Source organism: Serinus canaria, chromosome 4 (genome assembly GCF_022539315.1).
Source record: "Serinus canaria isolate serCan28SL12 chromosome 4, serCan2020, whole genome shotgun sequence".
Lineage (NCBI taxonomy): Eukaryota > Metazoa > Chordata > Aves > Passeriformes > Fringillidae > Serinus > Serinus canaria.
This window is the reverse complement of record NC_066317.1, coordinates 3,496,186-3,515,134: the sequence shown is the minus strand read 5'-3', so window position 1 is coordinate 3,515,134 and position 18,949 is coordinate 3,496,186. Positions and strand designations below refer to the sequence as shown.

Below are 18,949 nucleotides of genomic sequence, written 5' to 3'. Positions count from 1 at the left end.
GTATCTGATTAAACAATCAATTTAAATTGCTAGAAAAATAATGTAGAATAACATGCTGCAGAACAACGTGCATAGTGATAAGGAATAGTTGAAGTTCAACACAATGCTGCGCTATTTTGCTGAGACAGTGGTTAGGAGGAGCAGCAGCAACCAGTTTAAGAATGGATTTATCGACTGAGATACAGTTACATTCACCCATAAAGTGTCTGTAAGGAAAATCTGTCCAGCTTGCATGGGTATCATATCAAAGGTACCTCAGGTACTTTCTACCATTTGTTTAGAATTGTGATCAATTTCTGAACAATGTCACATATGGGCTTGGAATTAGGAAATTAGCAGAAGAGTAAAGTACAGTAGTATTTAATATTGTCTTGTAATTTGTACAAACTGCTTCATTTTGCCAGCCAGGATGAATATGATTACTTTAACCACTGATATTAGGCTTGTTGAATGTAAATATCAGTTGTACTAAATATAATGAAAGTAACCAAAAGTACCAGTTCTTGCTTCTGTTGCTGTGAGCTGACAGCTGTAATTTATTCCCAGGTCCTCCCATCAGGCTGATGGATGGTGAGAATAAGAAGGAAGGACGTGTGGAGATTTTTATCAATGGCCAGTGGGGCACAATTTGTGATGATGGATGGTCTGATAAGGATGCAGCTGTAGTCTGCCGACAGCTTGGCTACAAGTAAGAAAACTCATTAAGCTGTACGTCAAGTTATGTTTTCTGTACCTAAAAATCTTAAGTTTCTGCAACCAAATACCACAAACAGATCTGATAAGATAATGTATGTCTTTTTAAAACTTGTCAGTTTGGCATTCTTTTAGAAAAATGTATTCCTACTATTTGTATGAAAAGTAGTAAGGCTCTGTCTTCAAAAAGAATGTTCTTTAAGTAGCATAACTGGGAATGGGAATGTTAGTATTCAAAAGTGTGTCAGTCTGACCGGCAACAGAAATCCAAGTTAGTGAGAGTTATTAAATATTTTTCATTAGAAGTTAAATATTCCAAATCATTAAATCTACTAATTAAATACAAAATTTTAGTTGTCATATTAGTTTCAAAAATAGGTCAGAGTCCACTGTCACAAGGTGTGGATATGAGGACTGCAGATTCAGACGCAGGCACACCAACTACTGAATTCCTAATTTAATGGAGTTTTTCCTTCCTTTGCTGATGTGGCTAGATTTGATGTAGCTCAAAGATTTGATGAAACTGTTACACAAGGGATTATGGCTCCAGTCTGCATGACAGTAACTTCAATAAGCTTCAATTAATACAGAAATAGACCTGACAGAACAAACCCACCCTCTAATTAAAACCATGCGATATATATGTCACTTTTGAAAGAAATCACTTAATCAGGCTTACACCACTCACCAGCATTTTTCTTCTGGATACGCAAGAGCAGCAAAAAGATAACTATAGGGCAGATATATAAATAGCAGTACTAATAAGACTTGATAAATACCCAGAATAGTAGTGAAATACAACAGGAAATTAGTGAAATGTCTTCTCCAAGCGTATCTATAAAGAAATTTGAGCTGAAGAAATACAAATCATATTGTTTGTTGTATCTAACAATGTGAAGTTTGTCCAACCAACTATTGTCACATTATGTCTGAACACACAATATATACCTTGTAAAAACTCCCTGGTATTCATTTAAGAAGCCTATTTAAAAGCAGTACTACACTATGGCTTCAAAATGGCAAAACTTGACTTACAAGTCAATATATCACTCTTACAAGCTACTTAACTTAATTCTACGATAGGTGTCCATCTATCCTAATCCACTTGATTTCCTCGTTAACAATATTATGAATAATAATAATAATAGTGCACCTGAAAACCTCAGCAGTTATTGTGCTTGGTGTGGGAGAACTGAGAGGAAAAGACCTGAAAGCCACTTCTCTCCAGGGACAGATCTGAACTGACAAAAAGGTTGTTTCTTGGAGGGTCATCAATACATAAATGCTGGCTTGGAAAGCAGCAATTAAGGGACATTGTGTTTGTTAGGGGTGTACTAAAGCCAGTTGTAAGGGCACATTCCAGCATGTAACAAAAACATAGATGTAATAGTTGTGCCTTCAGAGATTTCCCAATTATATGAAATAATTTCCTCTATTAAGCTGCACTCTTTGCTCAAGACCACCACGATATTTTACAGTTGTTTCCTGAGATGTTCTTCAGTGGGGGTTGGTTTGGATTTTCTATGGTGCTGTTGGTTGGTTGGGTTTGAAAAGATTGCATTCCCATTATCAGCAAACTGAGAGATTACTGATGCATAGTAAGAGATAGATTGCTTTCATACAAAGGTAGGAAGAAGGAGGTAGTGCCCTTACTAAGTAACTGATAAGATCTGGAGAGAGAATTCTGTACTAAACTGCAATAAATACTTCTCTGGGGAAGGATAAGAATACTGCAAGTTGGTGATTGATAACAAAGTAGTTTTCAATATCCTGAGGAACTTTAGAACAATGTCCTAAATCAGAAACTGTTATTTGACAGAGATACCAAAACCAGGTAATAATTTACAATGAGTTGCCGGTACTGTGTCACTGTGTTGTAACAGCAAACATGAACACACAAGCTGCCCACAGGTATCAGAGAGTTGGACTTATTTTTTTGTGGTTATCTGCAATCAGAGTATCCCTCACAAAAGAAAAACATTTGGAGCCAGAGTCACACTATTTGGGACTGACAAGTCAAATCACAGTAAACTCATTAGGCAGAGATTGTCTTATACTGTTTCCAAAGGCAGTTAAGGCTTTGGATTATCTAGCAAATATCTCCTAACCTTGGAAACTGAAAATATGTAAGGACAGTTGACCTTGTGGTATCATCTCTCACATAGTGTTTCTTGACCTTCTCTTTCCTGGCTTTTTACAATTTCTGCATTCTAACCAATGTTTCCTACTTGGAAATCCTGCCCACCTACCCTTCAGTACATAGTAAAAAAATCCACACAGGCAAAGCTATCCATGTGCAAAAGTTTGAAAAGGGATGAAGCTCCTGTGTTACTTTCATGTTTCAGTTATATGGATGTGGCAATTGAGAGCTGTTTCAGTTTGAGCCAGCCACACTTCTACTGTGACAAAACTTTGAAAATGGTTTGACAAGGCAGGATTCCTCCCCAACAGACCAAACCCATCTCAAGAAGGGATGCAAACTCTTCATGCCATTCTCACCTACCTTCCCCAGCAATGCAGGTATTAAAGAAGTACAAAAGGAGCTGTAAAGGGAAAGAAATACTTTCTTGGCTAATACATTTTCACAGTCAAATTCTCTTTCTCTGCTCCAGCATTTCATCACATCTGCAGTTACAGTTCTGTATGCACAGAAGCAGTACTTCACAATATACAATTATAAAATATCCTTTAAAATGGAAACGTGTATTTTCACTATGTGGAATTCCACATATCCTTATCCCTGAATTGCTCTTAACCAACAGGTAAACTTGTAGTTCAGGCACACTTAGAGTTGTCTGTGGCTTCCTGCCCCACTTCTCTGGGGCAGCCAGTTGGGTGGTCTCTCACTCATAATTCCTTCAGCCTCTTAAACCATATACAACAAAACATCTATTTATAAATTAAGAAGATTACTTTAACTAATTAACAGTAATACTCTATCACAGGAGTTGCCCAATGAGATGCTTAAAACAAGCACCAAGTACTGGGTTCCTCCCAAGAACAGGGGGGTGTATGCCCTGAACTGGTCTCCAGTCACATGATATTTTTACACCTCAAGTATGGGGTGCCCTGTAAAAAATAACACGATAATAAAATATTTTAATAACTACTAACAACTGTTAGGTCTGTACATCATTGCTCCTACTGCACCGCAAGTATACTGTATTTAACTAGCCCATCTATCTGAGGGAATCAGACCTGAACAAATTATTTTTAGCTTTCACAGATGCTGACTTTATACGAGGATTAAAGAGATTATGAAAAAGCAGCTTTCACATATTTTGTTTTATGGCAAAATGTAATGCTGATACAATGTAAAATACTTTGCACACTGCCTTCTAACCAGATACACAAAAGCACTTTTTAAACCTTAATGAAATGTAGCAATTTTGTCAGTTTTATTTTTTTCTACATACTAGAATAAGAGAGGTGGTGGAAGGTGCTTGTTATCAAGTGAAACAGTGACAGGGTTTGGAATGAAACCTCAATGTCTTTGACTACTCACTTGGAAATTTGAGTAAAATGTAGAATAATGCCTCAAAATGTTTAATATTAAAAAAAAAACGCTCTGTTTGCAGAGGCCCAGCTAGAGCAAGGACAATGGCCTATTTTGGTGAGGGCAAAGGCCCGATTCATGTGGATAACGTCAAGTGTACAGGAAATGAGAGATCCTTGGCAGACTGCATTAAGCAGGACATTGGGACGCACAACTGCCGGCACAGCGAGGACGCAGGGGTCATCTGTGACCACCTAAGCAAGAAAGTCCCTGGGAACAGCAATAAAGGTGAGGCCCTGTCATGAGGGGCAGACCAACAGGTCCCCGTGAGCAAGTGTCATGGTTGGAAGAGACAGACTTCACAATCCTGCCGCACAGAGGAAATAGTTTTATAAAAAAAAATTATAAAACAAAAGGGGTGGGAATTCTCTCTGCTGAGAGAATTCTGGTGGGAATTCTCTCTGCAAAAACCTAGACAGCTCCCTTTCAGCTTTTCAAGGTGTAGGTTATCCTCAGATAAGGACTGAGACCTGTGTGGTTGGCCAAGGTCTGCTTCCACTTACAGGAAGTAAGGAAAAGCCCTATAAAATCCTACATGTGAGAAGCAAATGTGTAAATGACTCTGATCACAGTCAAAAGAAGTCAGCTACAAAGTACTTCTCAGTCTTGAAAGGATTCAGTGTATTTTCCCCAGTCAAAAGATCTCAGCCATAAACAATTTCTAAGTCTTTTTTCCCCAATCAAAATTTGCCTGTTAAAAACTACAATGAAACACAGAATAACTTCAACCTTTAGATTTTTTTTAAAGTTACCTCTCATTGAATATTGGCCACTTTCCATGTTGAGTTTAACATTCTCTACATCTCCCTTTCTGGTTTAGATTCTCTTGCTTCTGTTTGTGGGCTGAGGTTACTCCATCGTCGACAAAAGCGAATAATTGGTGGGAAAAATTCTTTACGGTAAATAATTGGTAAAGACAAATAATTTTGAATATAAAGCTTCTAAGACCTGTATTTGCCACAAGTGGTTTGCCAAATTTACAGTTTTATTGTAGGCTTGTTGTTTGTTTTTCTTTTGACTTGTCACGATGTAGGAGTAGAAATATAACCAAAGCAAATTTGGCAGGAAATGAAAGAGTATTAATTGAGAAGTACTTGCAGCATTAGTTGAAGATCTATAGATGATTGTGGGTAAAGTTCTCAAATGGGTTAAACTTACAAAATAGCTACTTTACTTTTACCATAGGATATCTTCATATCAGAACCTGAGCTATAAAAACAGAGCTATGAATGTATACAAAGTTTTAAATGGCATCTACACCAAAAAATGGGGACTGGGTATGATTCACTAAGACCTTATTTTCTTTCATAAAATAAGCCTTGATGATGACACAGCTAAAAATCTGGGAGGCACTGACTCTTCTTTTTAACAGTTGTGACTAAACACAAAAAAATATATATTTACACAATCTTACAAAAGGCGTTTTTAAAAATACACTAACAGCATCATTACAAGCACTGTGCAACCTGTTTCAAAGTACATGCACAGCACTGATCAATCCATTTCTAAGAAGACATGGCCCAAGTGGGAGAGCTTCAAAGAAGAGTAACAAGAGGGAGCCCAGAAAAATATTTTAACACAGCCAAATAAAGTAAAGAATAATTACTTACCTTAGTAAAGAGACAAATGAGATAACAAATAATGTGTAACACAGGAAGAGACTGAGAATTCTTGCCTCAGAATATGAGTTCTAAGGACACTTGCTGAAATGCAACAGTGACAAATAAATGTACCGCACAATCCCGTCAGAGCAAAGAAGCTGGTCTCATCATAAATCAGTACAGAAATGTTAGGTGAAGCAAAAAGGTGATAAAAATTCAAGAGTGAACACAGAAATGCTTCAAATTCAAGAAAGGGAGCATATGTATATATCAGAAAAGGACTCAATGTCACAAGAAGTCATTGAGACAAGGAACTTGAGGAAGTTTGAAAAGAACTGGATATTTACATATGTACCAGCAAATCCAAAGCTGTCTGAATAACCTCATTTTAGAAAAACATATTAAATCCTATCTTTTAAAATGGAGAAGTGTCTAAATTGTTTTATTCTTCATGGGAAGTAAACTCCTTCACCTTACTTTAAAACATTTGGCACGGGTAACTCTAAGAAGCTGGACTAGATGGCCCCTGGCAGCCCTTGGTTTTTAGCACACCCGTTCAAGCTGACAATACTCAGAATACCTGTTGCTTACTCTTAGATGCTGCCTTGCTTGCAGATGCATCTCTCTCACTTTCCCTTCTCTGACTCCTAATGTATTAAACCAGCAAAAAAAATCCATCCTGTATTCACAGGTATGCAAATACAGCCAGATCTACTATAAGAAACAGATAATCACAGGCTGAAAAAAGGTGCTCCTCTATACTTGAAACTTCTACTGTAGTTTTATACCTCTTGTTTTGCCACCTTCCTTTCTCATGAAGACAGGGATGGATGCTGGATTCAGCTTTTCAAGAAATTCCCCTTTCCCCTCTCCAGTTGACAGGAAATTTCTGGTTTGTTGACTTGGATGGTATTTGGCAAGCAACCCACAGAATGTATTTTTGGCTCAATGAATGCAATCTGAGAAGAGAAAATTCAAATAGCTGACTGTGGAAGGAAGCACTTAAGAGTGCTGGATACCCAAATTATCTATAAAGTAATGTGGACCATTGTTAAAAGGAATTCTGAATGTTGCCAGGATATAAAATATTCACCCCCCCCCTTAATAAACAGCATATTTTGTAAGTTAGCTGTGTCAGTCAAAGAAAGGCAACAGGATGCACATTGCAGGTAACCTGAGTTCCCCACTGCTGTACTCTGAACACCGTGTGTCACTCCTGCAGGGGCGGCTGGCCGTGGCAGGTGGCACTGCGGCTGAAATCCTCTCATGGTGACGGGAGACTCCTGTGTGGTGCTACTCTCATCAGCAGCTGCTGGGTCCTCACTGCAGCACACTGCTTTAAAAGGTGGGTCTCTCTCCAACAGTGCACCGTGTTTTAAACTGTTGTGTTGTTCTGGGCATGTAATGCAAAACCATTACAGTTCAAGCCCATGGAAAACCGTTCCAAGAGTTGGTCTTTGATTTTAAAAAACCCTACCACTCAACCTCCTTTCCCTCAAACAAAAAAAACACCCTAATGCATGAAAATTATTTGGGTGTTATCATTCATGTGATTTATATTCACCACTTCAGCATGTTAATGAAAAAATACAGACAACACTTCGGACTGTTCCAAAACTTTCTGTTCCAAAAAGAATTCAGCTTATGGCTTTTATATTATAGTGAAGACAACTGAGCAGACACCAAACATAGGGACTGGAATGTTTTACATTACATTTGGTAACAACAGATCTTGACAGTGGTAGACATTTTTACTGTATCACAGCAGTAACTAAATGCAGGACTTCAATACTGATGAAGTTACTGAAGTATAAAAGCATCAATTCGCACAATAAGAAAGCTCATCTTGTGATTAGTGACTATTTCATTGGAATAGGTTGTGAAAAAACATAGAGGAGTACTACAATTTTGAGTGTATTTCCTAGAGTTTGCTCAAGTGAGCTGCAAATGTTTCAGATTTTGATTCTGAGCCTTTAATTTTGCACACAAGTAACTAAAATGAAGTCAGATACACTTTTACTCAAATACAGTGTGTATTACCTTTGCTGCGCACCAGATGCACATCTTTTCTTGTGTCCTGAAATCATGGAGGACTTTCCTTGGTAATATTTCAAGCTGAAATAGTCAAAGTTAGTAAAATTTCCTGCGATTTCAACTGACATCCTAGGTGATTCTGCAAAACTATGGAAGCTCTTTAGTTGCTTTCATCAAAATTCATAGACAATGGCTTCCTATTTCCCTGTTCATTTTCTCTGTAGTGATTGCCAATGATGCTGCCTGAGGGTCTTGAGAGAGCCTTTGATTACAGGCTTGAAAACTGAATGTGGCGCCAAGGAGTGCCAATGTTGGATACTCTGCTGAGCACCCACAGCATGGGGCAGAAGCATGGCTGGAGCAAAGTACACGGTGGTACTTCTCGATTGGTGCAGCCACTCGAGGGGCTGTCCCAGGCTACCCTGAAACCGTCACCCATGGTCTCAGGGACCAAAGTATTGTTTTGTCCCAGAAGTTACATCTAAACTGCAATTAGACCTAAGCATGCAGCTCCAACATCCTGTGGATGCACTACTGTTTACTGTAAATGAGGGAAGCCTTTAGCTCTAAGCTGGCTTTGGACAGACTGGGCTGAGCTTCCAAGTGATCTCAGGGATAGGTTTCCAAGAGCTATCTATAGATCAAGCACCTTCTTCACATATTTTCCGCAGATGGACAAGACAAAGGCCAGTATACCATTTCTCATATCCTGGAAATTGGAACACTGCTTAAGTAACCAATGTGGCCTCATCTATACTAGGAATAAAAAATAAGCATTATTTCATGCATGATTATTAGAATTGTTCACCAACACTACAGTGGAATTGTTGGTTTCTATACTTTGGCAGATACATTATTTAAGATAAAATGTTTGAAGCTATTTTTCTTTTATAACCCTTCCTTGTCTTGAGTTATTCTGACAGCTATAGGGAAATTGGAAGGTCTGTACATTTAGAAAAAATAACTGGATAACTAGAAGCATAAGGAAACACAGGAAAAAACCCTTAATGTATCCTATGTAGAAGTTCATCTTTGGATGAAGGAATGTTTACTCACAGCCTGCAGTTCTCTCTCCATAAAGCCTAGAACTGAAATTTTGCTCATGCAAGACCTGAAGGATTAGACCAAGAAAGCTTTACAGGCAACCAGGAATGCAACCCACAAGTAGAAGAAATACTGAGTGGTACAGGTATATATTGTGCAGAAAACTGTAATTTTTCTGCTTTGTCTGCTGCTCCTCAAGCAGGCTTTAACAAGCTATGGAGACCAGAACATTGCTGGATGGTACAAAAAGAACAGGCATAGGTTGAAAGGTGATGGGCCACTGTGGGTACAATTTTCTCCAAGCATATTAGAAATTTTCTGTTGAAAATTAAGGAAAGGGAGAAATAAAAGAAAAAATATTTGTTAGCTTAGCCATGTTTTAAAATAAATTCATGTAGCCAACACTACTCCCTTGTTTGCATTTTGCCTGGGAAGGTCTGTGCGTAATACAGATATCTTCAAAGGCATGCAAAGAAAATTGTTATTTCAGCCACAGCAGTAATCTCTAGTGTATTTAGCATTTAGTCCACAATGTGAAAGAAACTGGGATTTTATCAGATGGAAAACAAGCCTAAAATTTACAGGCCTCCTGTCAGTTTGACAATAGTTTGTGCTTGTGATGCATAAATGCTTTGTCATCCTTACTATAACCTCAGTTGATCTAAGAGGTTTTTATTAAGTTACCTAAGCCTCTCAAGTTCCTCAGCCAGCCCAAGGAGCAGGACTGAACACTGCTGTCATTCCAGTAATTATTTGGAACAGCCCAATGATGTCAATACTCAGGCTGTCATTGCAATTACTAGCAGTTTGTGTTACCCTTCCTAAATAAATTTAAAATGCACACCTTGTACATTTGAAGTGCCAGTCATGGCAAATGCCCATAAGAAAATTGCCTGTGAAAATATTCAAAAAGAACATGGCACAACCTAAAACCTCAGAAGGTTTTTATATTCTTTAGGACACACTGAAATGTCAGTGTAAACATTTGAGAAAACACTTTTGCTCTTTAAAAAATCTTTTGCTCCCATTAGTTATGTGAACAGTAAAGAAAGTGATGAACTCAGCATGCTCAGGATGTGACTTTGCCTGAGCCAGCCCTGTTTGCTATCACCTCCATCTCAGGTACGGCAACAACACTCGCAACTACGTAGTGCGGGTTGGAGACTATCACACGCTGGTGCTGGAGGAGTACGAGGAGGAAATCGGAGTCCAGGAGATTGTGGTGCACAAGGACTACAGGCCTGACAGCAGCGACTACGACATTGCCTTGCTGAGGCTGCAGGGGCCCGAGGAACAGTGTGCAAGGTTCAGCACCCACGTTCTACCTGCCTGCTTGCCACTGAGGAGGGAGCGACCACAGAAAACTGCTCCCAACTGTTTCATCACTGGATGGGGTGACACAGGTAAATTCATTTCCATGCACCAATCTGGTTATCTGAGGCTGTTTTAAAAAAACCCCTTCAAATAATTAAAATAAGAAAATGCTCAAAATGAAAGTATTTTACTCCTTTTTAACACAGGCAAATATTTTCTCTCTTGATCCTTAACCAGGAATGACAGTATTTTGTTTACTGATTATAGTTTGTATTTGTAGCCAAGAAGTGATTAACCATGCCACTCTAAATCACAGACCTTGTCAGTAATGTAGCCTCATTACAAATGACAAGCAGGAATAAAAAGCTTATTTGTTGCCAGGCACACCCCTTCACAGCAGCTTATCACCCACCCCCTCCTCAGTACATAACTAACAGCTCTAACACATTTAAGGTTTCAAAGGTAAGGACCAAGAATATTTTAATTTAAAAAAGGTTATTGAAATGACAATACTTCAATAGAAAAATGGATGGAAAATATAGACATGATAGAATTTCAAAAAACATTTTAGTGTTCCTTGTTACCACTGACATTTTCAACCAGCTTTGATTTAAATAACAGAACATCTTGCCAAAATTTACAAGAGCCTCAACGCAATCTGCACTCCAGGCTTCTACTTGTTTTTTTTGGTCAGTACAAGATTCTTCCTCTTCAAAGGTCTTTTTCTTTTAAATGCTTCACAAATTAATAACCATGTTTTACTTTAATGTTTTTGTGGTGCTGAATACAGTGCAAGACAGCAACCACACTTGAGCCTTTGTTCCAGTGACTCACTTGAACTGCCAAGGAGACAAGGCAAGGCCAGCTATCTGCCCCTCCTCTTTACATGCACTAATCTGTGTGCAGATGTCAGGGTCACTGTACTACAATAAATGAGAGAGACGTGTAGGGTGGGTTTTTTGCAAGGAATTGTTGATTCATTGCCTAGCCCTGTCGAGCCTTTTAACATAATTCACTGAAAGTCCTGCAATACTGTTAACTGAGGACATCTATTTCAGGAAACATTAACTACTGCAGTAATTGGCTTCAATTTATGGTAAGAATTACATCATTGCAGTACCTCAGCTGACATTTCACACTTACTATATGAATCATAATTGCTTCACAAGTTATAATATTTTACTTAAAAAAAGGTAAAGCCAACAGTGGCTTTCATTTCCCATGCTTTCAACCAGAGGAGGTGCAAGCTATGGAAAAAAAGTGGAAAGATCTACTTGGAAGCCACTAGAGATGCAGCACCGGTTCAGGCTGAGCTACACTAGATTTGAACTGGTGACATAGAAATAAAGGATTTCTACTGCTTTACTCTCAGTTGCTCAAGACTCCCCAAAACTGCTTCCACATAGAGGTAATAAAGCCTATGCTCTTCTGTAGAAGACACAAAGTGCTCAGAATAAACCAAACCCCAGCCTTGGAAAGATCCAGAGAACACATGCAGAAAAGCTACTTTTTTTAAAAGGCATCTACATTTTACCTTTACAATATCTACCATATTTTAGTATTTAATGCAGATTTTTTTTTTTTTAGTAGTCTTGCTTTCAGAAATTTTATGTAGTGACAAAGCAGTGTGAAGACCTTAAAGCAAAAATTGGCTTAAATCACATCTATGTTTCCAAGACTGACCACTGGAATGAGACAATAATTTGGATCTCCTTTTTAGGACGGGCTTATTCAAGAACACTGCAACAGGCTGCTATCCCCTTACTTCCCAAGAGGGTGTGTGAAGAGCGATACAAAAGGAGATTCACAGGAAGAATGCTTTGTGCTGGAAACGTGCAGGAACAGAAACAAGTTGACAGCTGTCAAGGAGACAGCGGTGGACCACTGATGTGTGAACGCCCAGGGGAAAGCTGGGTTGTGTACGGTGTGACCTCCTGGGGCTACGGCTGTGGGGTCAAAGATTCCCCAGGTGTCTACACAAAAGTTTCATCTTTCGTACCCTGGATTAAAAGTGTGACCAAACTATGAATGCCCATAACGAAAACTAAACTTTGAGGCAGGACAACTTGAACAGCACATGCAGTGCACAGCTGGGGCCCACAGTGGGTGGAAACAGACATTTTCCTGATTCATGTGTTTTTGTTTTCATTAAATCCAAGCTGTATACACTCAAGCCTTCCAGTTAGGGATTACTGTCCTTCCTCTTCCAGAAGTTTAAATATTGCATGAACAAGCTACCATGTATCTAAGGGGAAAAGTGATAGCCAGCTAGAGTAATACTGGAGCAGGACAGCTGGAGACTTTGCCCACTAGACTGTTGCTGCAAGCTATTTATGCTCTAAGCTTCTCTACAATTAATTACAGATCTCAATCTTGAATCTAGTTTATTTAGTCTATTATTCCCATGATTTTACACTCAGTCCCCTAAATCTGACTCATGTTTCAGTAGCTGAGAACATTAGTACCCTGATTCTTGGTAATTCTGAGTATGTATTAAATGCAGGAAGGAAAATAATGGTCAATAATCACATTCCCAACTAATTGGCTAAACGTCTTCACAGGTTAGCGTGCCTAAAGTACATTCCCAAGTAAAACAGGCAGTACAGCAACAGTTTCCCCACAAACATCCTGCACAGCTGCAGGAGCAACAACTTATTTACTTCATTCAAGTAGCATCTGTCCTATTTCTGAAATTCGCAAATTAGAGTATATACAGCATTTTGAAGAAGATTCACTTTTTTTATTTACCACTAGCTGTCAGTACAGTGTCAGACTAACAAACATCCCTATCCTTTCACTGCTCGGTTTTGCTCAAGCAGACAAAGTTATACATACAAAGGAGTTGTTGAGCCAAAACTTGTCTGAAAAGGTCTATAAAGTTTAAACTATGTTTTCTATACAGTAATATTTAGACAACTCTCTCCTGCTTAGTTGCAACACTGGTTCAGACTGTTCTCAGAGGAAAGCTGTTTTCGGTGCCTAATTCTAAAGCACTGACACATCTTGATGTCATTTAATCACGTTTCCAAATACTGTTTCCCATGCTATAAAATCCCTAACAACTTACTAAAAAAATGCACTGATAACCAACTTACTGCCCATTGAGAAAGGGCCACCACAACTACCTGGAACATAGCAATCACCACCTCCATGCATCACAGTAACAACCATGCTCATAAAAACACAACTGAAAGCTGTGGGCCATGAAACACTCCAGCGTGACAAGTGTGGCAGATGAGTGTCACCACGTAGTGACTGTGTAAACTGCGACAAGCAGTGACTGTTTCATAGTTTGCTATTCCCCAAACTGGCTATGACTGTGTTGTGTGGTATTTTGTGAAAAAGTAGGGTGCTTGCATTCGTGCTGTAAGTGGGCTATTCTTCATTTGTGTATTGTTGTGTGTCTCTCTGGTGTTATAACAAATATCCAAGACTCACTTGCATATCAAGTAGCAATGACATTGCCGAAGCCCATACAATTGAAAATTTAGCCCTTAATATCTCCAACCTCAAATTTTAGTTTTCAAGGGTCAGGACTAATTATTGCAACTGGTGCTAAACTAGTACATGAGGTGCTTTAATACGTTTTAGTTCTCCGTAATTCCACACTATTTGAAATAGTGTAAAATATTTTAAAACATGGTAAATCACTGTACTGTGACCTCCTATTGTTAGACCAATGCAAAACACTGTGCTAGTCAACTTCAAAACCATTACATTTTTACTTCTATAGCCTTTAATTACAAGGGAAGTCAGTCTGTCAAAAGTATCTGCACGTAACATCCGAGTTTTGCTGTATAAGACCCATTGAGACTTGTGGTGAAGTAGGCTACATAGTGCAATTTATGCGTTATATACAGGGGAAATAATCATCCTTTAATAGCTGCACCACAGAAACAGGATACTTTGAGGGGGAGGGGGAACTAAGCCTGCATACTAAGTGTAGTAAACATTTAGACTTAGTACAGTACTTTGTTATTTTTGCTCTTTTAATAGAATGCTTTGTTAGATTTTAAAATGTTGCACTACTGTTTCCATGCTGAGCATGCATTCTCAGTTTTCAACATAAAATGAAATTGCCTCCATCTCACGCCATTCTCATTTTTGTTCAGTGAGCCTGATGGTGTACATGTATACAATAAAAACTGCCACACTGACTATAATTTTTTATTAATTTGTACGTTAATACCACAGATGTACAGGCAGCTGCTGCACAACATCAGCTGGGTAAAACTCACATGGGCTGCACCTGATTAAGGGGACTCTTGAAATCTTCCTCAAAGCATATAAACTTAGGTCTATTTTCTTCAAAAGGAGTTTGTCTCATTCCCAGTGCTTTAACTCAGACTAGTTATGTTGTCTGAAGTTCATCCTACACTTTTAAAGCTGTTCAGTAACTCTGTTAATGGTGGCACACACCATGAAAACACTTAGCCGTGGTACCAGATGAGATGACAACCCTCAAGAAATACCATCTCTCTAGGCTCCCCAGCACCATAAAGACTTATAGTTAGATACAGCCCTCCTGAACTTCCCAAGTTACTCCTGACTGCTGGCCACCAGGCTTGGCAGCCACCACCTTGGAATGCAGAGCAGTATGACATATGATAGGGCTGTTATAAGAACAGAGTAATCATGCACCACCAGCGAAACAGGTGTGCTATCACTTGTTACAGCACCACACAAGAAAACATTCACCCATACTTCCACTTGGGCAGAAAAAGGATACGCTTAAAAAAAAAATGGAGTTTCCTATGACAGCTCCCTAATCTGCCCACCAAACACAACCACCGGAAATCATGTCCTCAGATCTACTCCACACTGTAATTAGAGCCCACAGTTCTGCTCTCTTCAAGCAGGAATCCTGACCTCAGCCGCCAAACACTCAGCAACAATTACACTATATGGTGATCATCTCAGCTATGGCTTCACAGATTTTTGTTTCCCAGTCCTTTCAAACCCTCCTTTTCCCTCCAACTTTTCAGTTTCCAACTATTTGCAAATAATACATTATTTGAAAGATATTCCATAAGAGATTGTGCCAGCACAGCTGGTATTCAGTAAGACAGTACATTTAAGTATCTTGTCTGAGTATGCAATGATCCACCATCTGCTGGATCTATATCAATTTTCTGTAGTATAGATCCCTCAGCAACTGCAAAAATCAACTCTAAAGTTGTTGTTTCTGCCCTACAGCACTTACCTGATTCAAGCCATACCACTTCTGGAGCAATTCCCAGACAATGCATCAGCCACCGGAAACCACAGATTCTGCCCAAAAGGTGTGTCCCCATGACCAGCAGATTTGGCATGTGTATTTAGCATCCTGACCAACATGTATAGGTCAAGTTTTAGTTATCAGCAGTTTTTCAGAAAGGAACCACACTTGCAGCCAGTCATGTCTCTTTATTGACGTATTCATACATTTAAAGGCTTTACATTCACACAGACACCAAAATTACAGCAGGGCTTTCCACTTCCATTTTCCAGACTTCAAAAACTTACCCGCAGCTTCTGCAGCACAGGCACACTCATTGCAACAACCTTTCTAACACGCTGAGAGCAGAGGAGCCATCCCTGAAGGTGCAGTACAGCCACTCAACTACCAAAACCAGTACTGTAATAGCTTAAGGCTCAAGGACAGCCCAAACAGAGGAGCAGCACACAATGACATCCTAACTGCATCTCTCTGTATAGAAGCAGTCAAAGCTAATTTTAGGCACAGTAAGTTGGGTTCCAGCCCCTCTTCATCAAGATCAGATGGACTGCAGAAGCTCTCATTAAAGCTACAAATTTTAACTTTGTTTAAAAATCGAGGTAAAGACCTAGCCTAAAATTAGCTTTTACTAGCTCTGCTTGATAACCAGAAATATTACTCCTCTAAAAAGGCATCAATTCCAGACGAATAAACACAGCTACCCTACCCTAACTGAAAACGAACAGGTTTAGACACAGCTACTCCTAGAATTCATATGTGGAATTTAGCCCCATCTTCTTTCAAGAGGGTTTTTCCCCTGTAAAAACAAGTTGGAGGCAGTTTAATATTGCTACTGGAAACACAAACAAACAGCAATCATCACCAAACAGTAGGATGCTCTCCCAGAAATTGTAAAGCTGCTCTGAAACGAAGCTGTTGGTATTAACTTCCAATCTCCCTTGTTCCTACACCTGCAGATTTCTCTTCGTGCTCACACGCTTATAAAAAAAAGACACTCCTCTTGCCCAGGATATCCCTGAGAAATCTGTGCATTCGGATGCTTCCAGTTTGGCAGGCAAAGTACTGGCAGCGTATTTTTTACGCCAGGAATAACGGATTACGTTTTCTAATGTCTCTATATCCAAACCCAATTCCTTCTGGTCACATTAATGCACTTGATTACACTTTTCTGTCCCGAAAACACATAAAAATGAAGCATGCATTAAAATAAAACACCACGATACCTTGATTTCAAAGGACAAGTCACAGTAGAGTAATCGTTAAACATAAATATGAAATCGGTATTATTCCTGCCCCAAATCTCACCTCTGAAGAGCATATTAGGCACAGCCAGACACAGACTTTTTGGGAAGAGGATCTTTAACAACTACATCTCCATGCTTTCAGCTTCTGTGCTCCTGCGGAATTAAAAAAGGATAAAAAGGTTTAAAAACTGGGCTGTAATAGTTTACTGAAGGAAAAAAGGGGGAGAAACCTGAAAAACCAATCAGCAAAAAAACACCCAAAAAAGGGGAAGATGGCTAACCCCATGGCAGAATCGGTTTGTAACTTGCCACAGTCAACGACTCATACCCACAAGAGGGTAAAAGTTATGCCAATTAGCAAGGCCCTGCTCTTCCATGTCTAGGAAGGGAGTGAGCCACAGGCGGCAGCTCCCATGGAGTCATGGATCTCTGCTTCCCCCACCACCCATATCGTCACCACGTGGCGGCCGCCATTTTCCCTTCCTCTCTCCCTCCCTCATGGGGGCCCAGGCCCCGGCCTCGCGCGGCCGACTACCTCCCTGTTACGCAGCCCACGCCTTCATGGAGCCTACCTTCTGTCTGTTCCGCTCCGCTCCTCTGCCCGCGTGGAGAAGGCGCCCGATCCGCGAACACCGCCGCCGACACTGCCACTTCACCTTCACTCTCACCCTTCCCCTACGCTTCCCGCGGCCACCCACCTCGAGCCGCGAGCCCTCCTCAGCGCCAAAGGCAGAGCCGCGCGCCCCCCTCAGCAGCAACGGCCGCGCCGCGCGCCCCCTTCAGCGCCAACGGCCGCGCCGCGCGCCCCCCCTCAGCAGCAACGGCCGGGCCGCGCGCCCGCCCACGCGGAGCCCCATCAGCACGCGACCTATCCTCACGCGCCGGCGGCGGGAACTGGCCGCATCCGGGACTCCGGGCTGGGGGCGGGGCTTCCGGCACTGGGCGAGGCCACGGAGCGCACGCGCACTGAGCTCGGCTACAAGGGGAAGGCGTTGACGGAAATGGGGTCGATCCTTCCCGCCTTTTGAATCCCGCTCCTTCCCGAAGATACCGAGCAGCATCCCCGGGGGGAAACGGGTTAAGGCATTCTCCACAAGAAGACAGAGACCTTCAGCTGGCTGAGGCAGCGATGCTGCTTTGTGTGTATATATCCACGTGTGTGTATGCTTGGTCCAGATGGCCTTAAATGCCACAATAATTCTGCTCCGTACTTGCAAACCGTGGACTAAAATAAAAATCACAGGTCGTGAAAGATGTGCTAGACAAATGAAGTCATCCTTCTAGGTGAACACAGTTTACTTTCTTTTTCCAGTGCATGTGAGCAGCTGCACCCTGGCCAAACGACCAGGCCAGGTCGTTTAGAGTTCAAACAGGATAGAACAGAACAGAATATTCCAGTTGGGAAGCACCTACAAGGATCATCAGGCCAAAATGCCAACCTCAGGGCCAACCAGAAGTTAAAGCCTGTTGTTAAAGGCATTTTCCAAAAGATTCTTAAACACTGACAGGCCTGGGGCAACAACTCCCTCTCCAAGGAGCCTGTTCCAGTGTCTGAACACCTTCTCATAAAGAAATGCTTCCTAATGTCAAATCTACATCTCCCCTAATTACTGTAACTTTCACACCCCAGCAGCTTATTGAACTATTATTAGTCATCCTCAGTCCAGGGAGGACGAATACCCTTACTTGGTCTGAATTCCTCCTCCACTCAGGTTCCCCTGGCTCTTGGTTTCAGCTGCTGGTCACTTGGCCGCTCCTGGGATTTGCCCTTTGCTGACTGTTGGGCTTTCTCCATCCATGTCGCTCAGAGAGACAACAACAAAAAAACCATCTTTTGCCTTTGAGCTCTAGGAATTGGTGGACTGGAAGAACTGAAGAGAAATATGATATGAAAGCAGATAAATCAAAGACAGAGGCCAAAAAGCTATTATATTTGTAGCAAGGATCTTTCCCCTTTTCTTATTGTTACTACTTTACTGTTTTTTAAAGAGCTCACAGAGATGGGTGTTATACAAGAAACTTAGAGTTCTTAATTTTAAGTTGCATCATTTCTCTGTAATGAATGCACTATTTTGTTAGTGTAGGTTTCCTATTTCCCACACTCCCCTAAGCAGATTTTACCCAGCTAGATAAGTACCATTTTGTATTCTGTTCTGAATTTGTTGATAACAGTGAATTTTCCTTTGAACATTCATACCATCTTCGGAGGTTTCTCCAAAGAAAGCTTTTCTCATGTCTGTGTAGG

The 18,949-nt window shown here is 40.5% G+C and overlaps 1 protein-coding gene, 1 long non-coding RNA gene and 1 other non-coding gene across 4 annotated transcripts in view; 1 reads left to right on the top strand and 2 right to left on the bottom strand.

The window, feature by feature from the left end:
• Window positions 1–14,405, top strand: part of PRSS12 (serine protease 12) — a 33,102-nt gene extending 18,697 nt beyond the window's left edge. For both annotated transcript variants that reach the window (XM_018921123.3, XM_050973317.1), the window contains 6 exons: window positions 547–688; window positions 4,272–4,477; window positions 5,070–5,148; window positions 7,073–7,195; window positions 10,051–10,331; window positions 11,963–14,405. In XM_018921123.3, the coding sequence (XP_018776668.2) occupies window positions 547–688; window positions 4,272–4,477; window positions 5,070–5,148; window positions 7,073–7,195; window positions 10,051–10,331; window positions 11,963–12,270 (1,139 nt within the window). In that variant the 3' untranslated portion in view covers window positions 12,271–14,405. The remainder of the gene's footprint in view (window positions 1–546; window positions 689–4,271; window positions 4,478–5,069; window positions 5,149–7,072; window positions 7,196–10,050; window positions 10,332–11,962) is intronic.
• Window positions 14,406–15,633: 1,228 nt separating this feature from the next.
• Window positions 15,634–17,612, bottom strand: LOC108962964 (uncharacterized). Its single transcript, XR_001991703.3, has 2 exons — window positions 17,277–17,612; window positions 15,634–16,857 (listed from the first exon to the last, which is right to left on the bottom strand). It is a non-coding gene; the product is annotated as an uncharacterized LOC108962964 (long non-coding RNA).
• On the bottom strand, window positions 17,001–17,131 carry LOC115485370 (small nucleolar RNA SNORA24). Its single transcript, XR_003946130.1, has one exon. It is a non-coding gene; the product is annotated as a small nucleolar RNA SNORA24 (small nucleolar RNA).
• Window positions 17,613–18,949: the final 1,337 nt, after the last annotated feature.